Raw genomic sequence first — 12848 nt, 5'->3', positions numbered from 1 at the left:
TCTGGAAGGAAAGGGGGCGAAACAAAGGGGCTGGGGTTTTTTTTTTTTTTTTTTTTTTTTAATTAACTTTCCAGCGTACACCAAATGCATTTGAGCCATGCTTGAGCCTATCCCTGAGCCCTGCTGCTTCCAAACTGTTCTGGAATTAAATTGAAACAGAGACAAGATTGTCCCCTGGCCTTCCAACCTGACAGAAATTAGGGGCAGAAGAGCAAAAGACACTTCTAGTTGCAGGAAAATGCTTTCTAGTTGTAGAAGGCCACAGGTTTCCCTGAAAATCCCCACACTGGTAAAATACTGGTGCAGAGCTGGCACAGCCACACACCTCCTTGCCACATTTCCCAGCAGAAGGTGTGTGCTGAGAACCTGGATGTGAAGACATGGACTTGGATGTCTGCACACGCTCATACCTCCACTGAGTGTTCAGACTCCTCGACTATGTCTGTGGTGTATTTTAAGTGTAGTTCTGAACTTCAGGTAAGCTTTGGGGCATACAGAAGAGAAAGACCGAGGCCTTTATGTGGGCCAAAGCAACACTCTGCGAGTATCACGGGATGTCTTGGGGCAGCATAACAGGGCTGGTACCGCAGAGACAAACCAGAACAGGCTGTGCCTCAGGGGGCCTAATGTCAGACACAGGGACATAGTCCAGGGCCCAACCTCTAGGGCCAGCCTTTTGGTACTGAAAATGTAGGCCAAAGACCATGTGCTCAGCTTTTATCATGCTCCGGCAGAGCTTTAGGAGGGCTGGAAGAAGCCCTGAGTCCCGAAGATTTGTGCAGAGGTAGGGAAGCCGGAGGCCATGTCTGGAGTCCAGGGGCTGAGTCCGGCAGGTTCTTAACTGGGGGTGAAGGGAAAGGAAGAATGAGCCAGAAAAGAAGTTTCTTGGTGGAGAATGGGAAAGGTTGTGGGGGAAAAGAGAATATTTTGGTGGAACAGACTTTTGAAAGCTTTATCTTTCCCTTCCTGTCAATGCCCTGGACTGTACAGGTAACTCCTGGATTTGCCATGGGTTGGACACAGGAGTGAGGTTTCCCCTGTATTCCAGCTAATGGTGGTCTAGTCTCTGCAAATTCCTTGTTGATCTGGTGTATATATTTTCTATCTCAAGAGCTCATCTAAAGTCATAACTTTTTTTTTTATTTTGCAGATTTTGAACAAATATGATTCCTGGATCTCCTTTCTGAGCAGCGTCAGATACTGGATGGCGTTTAATATAGAAAGAGCCTGTCAGTCCTATTTCGGCTGTGTCCAGTGCATCAGTGGACCTCTGGGAATGTACAGAAACTCTTTACTCCATGAATTTGTGGAAGATTGGTACAATCAAGAATTTATGGGCTCCCAGTGCAGCTTTGGAGATGACAGGCATCTAACTAACAGAGTGCTAAGTCTGGGCTATGCAACAAAATACACAGCTAGATCCAAGTGCCTTACCGAAACACCAATAGAGTATCTCAGGTGGCTGAATCAGCAGACCCGCTGGAGTAAATCGTACTTTAGAGAGTGGCTTTACAATGCTATGTGGTTCCACAAGCACCATTTGTGGATGACCTATGAAGCTGTAATCACTGGATTCTTTCCTTTCTTCCTTATCGCCACAGTCATTCAGCTCTTCTACAGGGGAAAAATCTGGAACATCCTCCTCTTCTTGTTGACTGTTCAGTTAGTGGGCCTGATAAAGTCTTCCTTTGCCAGCTTCCTTAGGGGCAACATTGTCATGGTTTTCATGTCACTCTACTCAGTGTTGTACATGTCAAGTTTACTGCCAGCAAAGATGTTTGCAATTGCCACGATAAACAAAGCAGGGTGGGGCACGTCAGGAAGAAAAACCATTGTCGTTAATTTTATAGGACTCATTCCAGTCTCCATTTGGTTTACAATCCTCCTAGGCGGCGTAATTTTCACTATCTACAAGGAATCAAAAAAGCCATTTTCTGAGTCAAAACAGACAGTTCTCATCATTGGCACAATACTCTATGCATGTTACTGGGTTCTGCTTTTGACTTTGTACTTGGTTCTTATCACCAAATGTGGCAGGCGGAAGAAAGAGCAACACTATGACATGGTGCTAGACGTATGATGTTTCCGTGGGAAGTTACCCAGAGAGTTGTAAAGCAACCCAACGACCTTGTAGTATCTGTGGCATCAGACGAATGTTGCCAAGGGAAATGGATCATTGCTGCTGGGAATAGGACATTAATATTCCTCTGGGTTCATTTTCATCCTGCCAAAGTAAGAAAAAAAAACAGTAAAAAACAATTTTCTTTTTATTTCCAAGGGGGGAAAAATGCAAACCACACAGTTTCAACCTGTTCGCAAGAAAATGGGAGAACTTCTGTGTTTATGCACTTTTTTATTGTGCATACGCCTGACAGTGTTACGTTCTATATACCTCACTGGTCATGCTTATGTGTGTGGACAGGAAGGAAAGGAGTTTGGAGAATCAAGACAAGGATCTTACTACCCCTTGCAACCTAATTTATGAACTTCTCTTTTTTATAGTTCTGTTTATATTTGTGTTAGGCTGCCAAATGTAATGCCAAAGGTAAATTTTAAGAGGCCATTGGCTGAGCTGTATTTTTATATTATTGTATTATTTGTGTGTGTGTATTTTTAAGCCAACTTTTTTTTTAAATCACATATTTTATATTTTACTATCTGCCAAAAAAGCTGCCTCCCCGACATTTTGTTCTTCAGCCTTTTTAAATACATTTGGGAAAAAAAAACAAACATACTTCCTCCCCCAAAATTTGTGCTGAATTGATATTGTTCACAACAGAAATAATAAAAAGTCTCTCTGCATTTTTGCAACTGATGAATGGTTATTTCTGTGAAAAAGCATTTAAATGTGCTCTTTGAAGATGTTTATTAGGAAAGACCCAACATCGTCAGTTTTTGAATACAAGCATATTTGTGCGTAAAAAAGGCCAAAGGGGTAGATATGTGCAATTTGGGGTTTTGTTTTGGATAACATTGTAAAAGGGAAATTTGCTTCTCTGCTGAGAATGTCTTATCCCTGGCATGCACAACAGCCATAAGGCAAGGCAGGCCTCCATGCCACTGGAAAAGACATTGCTATAGGAAAGCTCCCCCTGATTTTATATGGGACTTGAGGAGTCAAAAACTTCTGATCTGGAGAAATACCAAACACCCAAAACTGCTGTCGACTTCACTGATGGTCACAGTTTTTCATAATCTGCTAGTACCAAGCAGATAGTTCAGATTTTTGAGTTTAAAAATAATACATGGAAGGAAAATTTATCAACAATTTCAAAATGGGCATGTCTTACTGTAAAACTTCTGCAGTCCCTTCATACAGTTTACAGAAAATACAAACATCAACTTCTCTGATATTCAGTGTAATACAGACCCCAGTACTGAGCCCAATAATTTGTATTCAACTAGAACATATCTACCAGAAAAGCCAGTTTTTTTATCATAAAATATCAAGTCTTAGCAAATACATCACTTTCTTGGTGCCTAATAATCAGTCTTGGACATTTATTTTGGACCATGGTTTTGAGAAATAATAATCAGGACTAAATTCTGCCGTCTTTCACCAGCCAAAGGAATGTGGCACTGAGCCCTAATATACTTTATAAAGAGCAACAGAAAGCCAGCTGCATACAGATGCATGCCCTTTTAGATTCTGGTATTAAAAGCACTGTGGTAAAGCAGAAATCAGCATATGATGCTTAAAGAACTTAGAAGCATTTTCAGCTTCTCTTTTTTATGCAGACATGAATAGATTCTGCTGTAGAATGAACTGCACACACACTACCTTATTTGTCTGATTATCTTGAGGTACATGATTGCTTGAAAGTCATACTAATGTTATGTTAATGATTGGAGAGTTGATTCGTGTTGATTACAAAATAGAACAGTATTAAAAAAAAAAGCAAAAGAAACTAAAAAAAAAAACTTGACTATGCCTTTTAACTATTTATGATGTAAGTTAAAGCTTGGGTTAACATTCAAATGTCAAATAAATCCTCTCATTCTATAAAAAGATTGAATTAATTGCCTGTATTTATTCTAGCAATTATTCAATGTACTTCCAATATAGGTTGTATAGTATAATTGTTACTTTCATAAATAAAATATTTTTGATAAGATTATGACTAATTCATGGTGTTTCTGATCAGCAGTTCTGCTTTGAAGCCGTAAATCTGCACTGTTTGGAGGCTGTTTTACTCATGTCACCAGCATGATTTCCATGTAGGAATTAGCCGTCGCGTAGCAGAACACCTGCAGAGTGCATGCCTGGAGGAGGCAGGGACTGGTGCCTTCTCTGAGAGGCAGCACAGGAGTCGGGAACCACAGATCCCTGGGCACCAGCACCCCCGGGCACCAGAACCTGCCGCCCTGATGGAACAGTACGTGGGTAGCGCTCCGAGCCTCTGCCTGCCCCTGCAAGCAGCTGCTATATGAGTTCAGTCAAAACACTTCCTTTGCTTTTTCCTCAGCTTCCTGATTTGTAAAACACAACTAGCAATCCAGCCTCCTTTTGGGAAGTGCTTTGAAGTTTATGGCCAAAGCACTTTACATGAGAGCTGATATTTTCCAGCCCTCCTGTCCATTGGAAGTTACTGCCCTCCGTAGCTGGGGAAGCAGAGAGGAACATGTACATGGCCTTCTGCTGCTCCTCATTACTGCTGTTTCTCAAGCCCACTTTGCCCTAGCAGAGCTGAAGTGCACACATATATCTTCTGTCACTGAGGGCAGTGGGGCCGCAGCCACTGATAGAGGCACAGACTGAGCAGGGGGCAGAGGGACATCTCACACACCGCTCAGATCATGACAGGCTCATCACGGGTCAATTACTTAGGAGACAGCTTCTCAGTGCCTGTTACCCTGTGTCTGGATACTGTGCCCAGTTTTGGGTTCCCCAGTGCAAGAAACTGGATAGAGTTCAGTGTGGGGTCAGATGGTTTGGGTTGGAGTGGAGGGGCTGAGAGCTCGTCTGGTTCAGCTGGAGAAGGGCTCGCTTTGAGGGGAGGACACCTAAGGTTGCCTCCAATACCTGTAAGGAGGTCCTCAAGAAGATGGAGTCAGGCTCTTCACAGTGGTGTCTGGTGGGAAGATGAAAGACTCTGGGTTTAGGTTGAAAGGGGAGAGGTTCGTACTGGGTAAAAGCGGGAACTTCTTCCCCATGAGGACGGTCAGGCATCGCAGCAGGTTGCCAGGAGAGACAGTGCAGCCTCCATCCTGCAAGGGTTTCAAAACTCTACAAGATGAAGTCCTGAGATGCCTGGTCTGACCTCAAAGCTGCCCCTGCTTTGAGCAGGAGGTTGGGCTAAGGATCTTCGAGGCCCCTTCCGACACAAATTCTCCTGTCATCCTTTCTGAAGCAGGTGCTTACAGTCTGCTTCCTAATGACAGCCCCCATCTGCACGGAAGCTCATTGCCATCTCTGTTGTCCGCACATCTGCCCCGATCCCAGGCACAAATAGCTCGTCAGCAGCTGGTACCCAGAAAAATCAGAGCTCCTCCTGTGACTCTGTGTTCCCACCATGTTTACAGCTGTGTAAAAAACTGTTTCAGCAGAAAACAAGACTATAAAACAGTTCTTAATGAAAATGTTCTTAGACAAATTAAATTCTTCAATAACATTTCCTCTGCTCATTTTCATCTTAAAATAATTTCTTTGTACTTGTAAAAAATAAAATGTGTTTTTCATTAATAGCAAATATAATTGTGAGATCTCTGTCAAAAGAACAAAACATGTTAAAAGAAAAGTTCAGGCTCTGTTTTGTACTTATTTAAAAACTGATATTTTTCAGCCACTCTGATAGACAGATGGAGCTGAACACTACAAGAAACTCCCACAAACTATAAATTCTACAGTAAAGTTAGAAAACAATCTTTCAAAAAATTCCGTGAATTGGCAATATTTCAGGTTATAACCTACTTCCAGATTATAACAATTTGGGTTTGAGAGCATCTGTTTGCAGAGACCAGGTGTGAAGCAAATTCTGTGAGAATCAGAGGTGCATCAGGGAGGAAGGAGTCCTCCTGTTCTGTCTGCTAACAAGCTCCAGTTTGGCCAAGAATCAGGTTTCTTTCAATGAGGAATGTATGAATATTTAGCAGAACTTTTCTAGGAGGCGGAAAAAATCCTGTCAGACATGTACTGTCAAACAGCACAAGCTGTTGTGAATCTGTCTTAAAAAATTTGGTCTGAATTTTGTTCCTAGCAAGAAATAAGATGGCAAAGGGGAGACAAAATTTAGTGAAAGCTGCTGATGAGATTTGGTGTTACTGAGGCTTTGTTGTTAATGCCACTTTTCTCCAAAGTTAACACAATTAACTTAAACATAGTGTAATTTTTTTTTTCCCCAGCTTTCATTTGGCTTAAGTTTGCTGCTTCATTTTCATATCTGATGGATGGAAGGATGGATGGATGGGTGCCCATCCAATTGTTGTCGCTTCTTCCAGCTATGGTATTTTGTATATATAAGGAATTCTGTCTCTCCCAAGGAAATCCAACTTGAATTTTATCCTAGAATAGCCCTAAAGTTTCTGTAAGTTACTATGACTGCACAGAGGAAAATGACCTTGTAGCTACATTTACACCAAATAAATGAGAGACCCAAGGCACGTGTCTGAGCTTTGGTACATGACAATACCTGTACTGTTTAAGCATAAGCATAGTTTGTGACATGTTTCTGCTGTGGGCTAGATAGTACTGCCCCAGACAATGTTGGGCACAATTAGGAGAGATGCATGGAGCAGGACCCAGCCTGGTTTTCAAGACCGTAGAGCTTAGGTATTACAGCATCCTTGCTGGGCTGCCTTTCTCCTGATAGCAATCTACTCCCATTTGCTCCAGGTATGACAAACCCTGTAGAAATTACACGGTTATGACACAACTTTTTGGCTGCTTCTCACAAGGTTCACTAAGAACAGGGTTTGCTTGTGATCAGTGCTTCTTCTTGAAAATGACCACCAAGGAGACTTGCTGGCAACTTTTCCTGGAGATAGGGGGAGGAGAGGAAGTGGATGGTTAACGCTCTGACCTGCCATCTGTCTGAGCATGTCATGTAAGGAGATTAAATGTTCGGGTCCAAAATTTGTGGTGCATGATTCCAGCCAAGAGAAAGTTCAAACAAAACCACCTAAAAGGGGTGTCCATGTAGTTCCTACCATGCATATGACCCAGCAGTTTAATGTAAACATGGTATGAGATTGGAAATGAACCACAGGGTTTTTTTTAAAAAATGATCCATTTGAATCACTGTGGAGTTCTCTTTGGACACTTTTATCCATTAAAATCTCTCTCAAAGATAAAAGTTAAACAGATACAAGCCAGGTTTACATTAATGTGAAAAAAATATGTACCGTGAAAGCCTTGTCTACACAAGAAAGTTTATTAGATGTAACCAAAATCATTGTGATTTTACTTATTGCAGTATAAGTGTTGTTTTATTTGGTTTGTTTTGATTTACGTTTCTTAGGAAATTATGCCCATAATTGTAAAACTGGAAGTCCTGTTTACTAGTTTGAACAAAGAAGAAAGCTGCACTTAAATTGTGATAATAAGTGGGTTTAATCAAACTGTCAGAGAAACACAACACTTTTATGTCGATCTATGCCAGATACATTTTATATCAGTCTTCTATGATTTACCTTAAGATAAGCCAAGATGTGAATTTACAGCACTTAGACAGAACTGCCCTGGGCAAATCCTTGCTGTGCAATAAGTGTGAGAGAGCTTACTGTCCAACATCAGAGTCATCGGTCACATTGCATTGGCCACAGGGTAAGAGAGGAAACATGGACAGATAAGGTGTGATAACTAAGGCAGTGTAAACTCATGCCCTAGGCTGCTCAAATAAGCTTTTAAATGTATCTGTACCTTAAACTGATCAGGGCTGCCTTCTAGGTAGACTAAGAACTTATGCACACAAAGACACCTAGGAGAGCTAAAGTGAATTACCAAGATTTCAAACTGGTTATTTAAACTGTGGGAAACCTCCATTAAGAATCTGTTTTCAGAATAAAAGCAACCCTACTTTGATGTAGTACCTCCCCCCCTTCCACCCACCCTGCTTTTTAGGCATGATTTTAATACGATTTACCTCTTGCACACTAAAAGTCTGATCAAGATGTGCTCACGTGATCACGAGCATACTGCAAGAAATTTCCATCCTGCAGGCACTGGAAGAAGATACTGAGCACATACCATCTACTGCAAAACAAATAAACTGGAAGAGTTGTAGGTGTGTCCTGGACAAGCACCATCTCTGCCTTATACAGGACTTTGCACAGGTCAGAGCCAAATAGCTGGCTCACACTGTCAGCACCAGTTTTCCTCAGGCTGTTGTTAGCTCAACAAGGAGCAGGCTGCTGGCTGAATGACTGCATATGCTCCCGTGAAGCAACTCCATTGCCTGACAGATGCATGAGTTGCATATACGATGTACCTAAGAGGTACAACAGCACATGTTGTACGTGCAGCAAACCTGTATTTGCCAGGAAGTGCAGGAGTCGGGTGTGCAAGTGGGACATCTGGTCTTGGCAGCAGTGGAGGGAGAAGAAGAGATTTCATCACTAAAAGAAGCATAAGTAAGCTGTAAATATGCTATGTCACTGCATGGCACATTCCTTTGTGGTCAGATGAGCATTGCTTCGGCTGCTTTGCCTGGAGGCGTTGGCAGATCAGCCTGTTACCGCAGGGGAAAAGAGTGTGAGCCTATAGTACATTATGCTGGGTCAATTGCCGCGGTGCATGCTCTTGTCACAGACCAGCTGCTTTACACATACTGCAACATGAAAGCATGCTCACAGGCAGCTGCCAGATCCATTAATTATAAGTTTTATAATTATTAGTCTTTAATTCTACTAATTAATTCATTAATGGCCATTTGGCTCAACTCCGTTCCAGAAGTAAAACACACGATGTAATATTTGGATAGCAGTGTTCCTTGCAAGTGCGATTAAAATACTTCCATGGAGAACGAAACACCCGCATGCCCCAGGCAGAGTGTGTTCTCCAGACAGCATGAAAGATCTCACACGTGTGTGTATACCTGTTGGGTAGCACGTGTTGTCCACAGCTGCCAGCTCGGCCTCTCTCTTACTTTGTCACTGATCTGATTGCTCCTTATGTTCTTAATTAAATTAAAGGAGTGTGAGGTTCTCGCCAAGTTAATCATGGCTAGGAATCAACGTTCATATTTCTCTTGCAGCTTTGAAGCCTGTCTAATCTATCCTGTTATCACTATAATATCTGAGATGTGATGAAGGCTTTGTAAGTACACAGATTAGACAGATTGCAAAGTTAATGGGGACATATGGGTGTTGTTTCTCAGCCATTATTCTTTCTATAATTGTGGTGGAAAGAATCTGTCATCAGAAATGCACTTTTCAGTAATACATTGCTGCAACGTGTTGGTAAATGTTGGGGAGAGTGCTGGTCTGCAAGAGCATGTTCTGCACACACAATCGATCACTCCATACCTTTTGCTTTTTCTTTTTAAACACCTAACGGAGTCATTTGGAAATATAGCTGTCATTGACTTCAGCTTCCCAAGCACCATATGCAGTTTTCTGATCAATCTGGTGTTGAAACAAAAGAAAAAAGCTTACTGTCTTTGTGGTTTTCTGCCTGTAACTTTTGGATGATACACTCTGTGCTAATAAGCAAAGCCCTGGGAACTTAGCATCATTGCATGGGACACCTGCATCCTTTTGTTTTCTGGACACTTCCTCAACTCTAATTTGTTGTATCTCTGTTTAAATCAGCACAGCCAGGCAGGTATAAAGCTAAAGTCTTAATCACCCATAGCAATTACACATTATGTTTCACAAGATTAGGCAGGAAGCACTCCATAAATTCCAGTAGTTAACACTCGTTTTAATTGAATTGCCCCTGAAGTTTGAATGGAGCTGGTATTCCTCTGCTCTGAAGGCTGGGTTTCCCTAAACACACCTGAAAATGACAAACGTTTTCCAAGGCAGAGAAGGCCACATTTCTAGTGATGGTAAAGTGATATCTCTCTTTTGTACATTTATCAAGTACTTCTGCATCTAAAATAATTTTAAAAATCTTCCTTCTGGGTCAGCTACATTCAATCCACTGGCCTAAGTAGAAGTTGGAAAAGATCTAGCAATTATCTGGAGTTTAATGAAAATTAAATCATGTGATCTTTATTTGGTCTGCTTGTCCACAGACAAGACAAGTCATCAGGATGCAGGGACACACGTTTGTCTAAGGAAAACAGAAAAGCAGAAAATAGATCATTTCTTAGATCCATTTAGGCTGCAAAACTGTAGGACTGTATCATAGCAGAGCTGCATTTACTTGTTTGTATGAGGTAAACTACTAAAATAATTGCCTAGGACAATATTGTGTTCTAGAAGACTATAATCTAGACTATCTTTACATGCCAGGTACTTCAGATCAATTCAGAAATAGCTGGGGCATGCAAGATGCTCCCACCATTATACCTGCAGCTGTAGGAGATTTTGTGCTTTGCATCCTCACCTGCTTCAGCACCAGATCCAGGTTAATGCAAACCATGTTCATCAATGGTAACTTCAGATAAAATATTTGAATAGTGATATTCAGATGCATAGTACTCTCAGTCCCTTGTATGACCTCAGTTGTGGAGGCAAAAACATCAGCCAACAGCCAGGGATATTTACTTCTTCGAGAGTTGCAGTTACATCAGGAAGACACTGTCTGTCTTTGCCGTGATATACGTAGGTTGTAATCCAGCTGGCATTGTTCTTTGGTGCTGCTGCCAAACCTCTGAAAGGGAGGGGCTGCATATTTTAAAGCCTTATGTGCACATGTCAGTTTATTTGGTATATACTAAGTCGTTTATTTTAATCAATTAGATCAATGAAACTCCTGAGAGTTTACTCAGGCACACCTGTTTTGGTTTTTTCTTTTAAGCCTATGTTATTTGGAATCAAAGCCAAAAAAGCCATTTTGTCCGAGGGTAGAAGAGGCCTCCCCCATGGATTGTCCTATATTATTATGTTCATACAAACAGTAAAATTCAGACAAGCCACAACTCATTACAAACAGGAACATACAAACACTAAAATGATAGAAGGAGCAGTCTCACATTACTTACATGGGAGCAGAATACTCTACAAAAGTAGTTTCCAACCCAGGACTCTGACAGCCCTCAAAAACTGGTTGTGGTCAGAGGAAATAAGTTAAAGACAAGATCAGCAGGCAGAGCCAAGCTTGTAACTTCTGCAGTTTTGCTTGTAACTTCCACCCATGAGATAACTACAGGTTGAAGAGCACTGAAGAAGTTTTTACACTTCTGATGGCTATAATCTCACTTTTTAATTTCTTCTTCTTCTTAAATTCATCCCTAATTATGCTTGAGTGTTTAACAGAAACGTAAGAAACTCTCCATCTAAGAAACCCTGAAGCCCTGTGAAATGCATTCCATTGTAAGAATAAGATTCCTCAGAAGTTGTTACCACTTGAAGAACTGAAGATGTTTGGCAACTCCATAAATACAGATCCTATGCATATAAATGCTCAGTGAAATCAGATTTCCTCCAAAGGAATTCTAAGGTTTTAGGAACATTTTATAAAACTGGGTGAAATGTTTGAAAAATTAGTTGACAAGCATCACCCGTGCTGTATGATGGCCAGTTTGGATTCAAATTCTATGGCACCCACTTTGAAATGCAACTTCTTTTTTCGGCCAGCTGGACATAATGTTCATCTATATATTTTCACCAATCACATACATTCTAATGGTTCACCTCACCCCTTCTTTTGGATAGTAGGTCCTTAGTTTGCTCAAGACATTGTCCTGTGAAATGTCTTGAAGGTCTCATCAAAATGCGAAATAGCATGTCTACAGCTTCCCCCTCTTCTGCTCTCACACAGGAGTAGGCTGTTGAATAGTTTGACAGAATTTGCTCGTAGTAAAGACACATTAGCTAATTTTATCACTTTCTGTCTTCTGTCTTCCTTGCTTTTTTCCTGCCTTCCTTTTTATGATGTTATTACTTTGCCAATCCCCAATCCACTGGAGCCTCCCATGTCCCAAAGAGTCTCTAGTGGGAAAGTTTGGGGTTAGCTCAATGAATGCTCAAGGCCGTGCTAACTTGCATACATAGCTTTTTCAGCACAGTCTTTCCTTTTGGGCCAGACTGTAGACATTGGGTAGGAGACAATAGAAGGCACATGAACTGGGGTACCTCCGTTCCTATCAACCGTACCCTCTGCTCCTTCCCCTGAGCTTTGACTAGTTCCTGAGCAATAGTCCAGAGCCACCCTCCAAATTCAGGCAAATGCAAGCACCACAACCATGTCCAAAAAGATGGAGGTGAATAATGATTTTGGGGCTTTCTCCATCTGTTCTAACACACCCCAACCAATCTTAACCTTTGCCTCTACTTTTCCTGTGGCAACTGAATCTTTAATTTCACTTCTTCTTCCTGACAATACTATTTTATTTAATCTGTTTGAGCTATCAGAGCTGAAAGTGGGTAGTTGCTACAGCATGGTTGGGGGTGATTCCTCTATCTGAATGTATTGCTCGGCAGCGAGAAACTGGGTCTGTGCTGTTGTTAAACCTTGAATCAATTCTGTCTGTAAGCTAGAAGACAAGATGATTCCCTTCATTTTCTTTCCCAGACTGATACAGGACTCAATGAATTCAAGATGTGCATGTTCCAAGCCAGCAGGGACACTAGGATAATGGGAATTACCTAATTGACACATACCACCACCCACACACTTCATAAAATCCGGTCTCAAATTGACTAGTATTACATTCAGAAGTAGGCTTTTCCCAATGTAACTACACGTAAAACTACTACAGGTTTCTGGCACAGTGTTATGTAGGTATGGATCTAGTCTTGTG

General features: G+C 41.4%; 1 protein-coding gene across 1 annotated transcript in view; it reads left to right on the top strand.

Moving 5' to 3' along the window:
* The window catches only part of HAS2 (hyaluronan synthase 2), an 8980-nt gene extending 6320 nt beyond the window's left edge, over positions 1-2660 (top strand). Inside the window, exon 3 of the mRNA XM_010080514.1 lies at positions 1151-2660. Coding sequence (XP_010078816.1) covers positions 1151-2080 — 930 coding nt within the window. The 3' untranslated portion in view covers positions 2081-2660. The remainder of the gene's footprint in view (positions 1-1150) is intronic.
* Positions 2661-12848: the final 10188 nt, after the last annotated feature.

Source organism: Pterocles gutturalis, unplaced genomic scaffold (genome assembly GCF_000699245.1).
Source record: "Pterocles gutturalis isolate BGI_N339 unplaced genomic scaffold, ASM69924v1 scaffold20189, whole genome shotgun sequence".
NCBI classification, from domain to species: Eukaryota; Metazoa; Chordata; class Aves; order Pterocliformes; family Pteroclidae; genus Pterocles; species Pterocles gutturalis.
The sequence above is the reverse complement of the archived record's forward strand: the minus strand, read 5'-3'. Positions and strand labels throughout refer to the sequence as shown.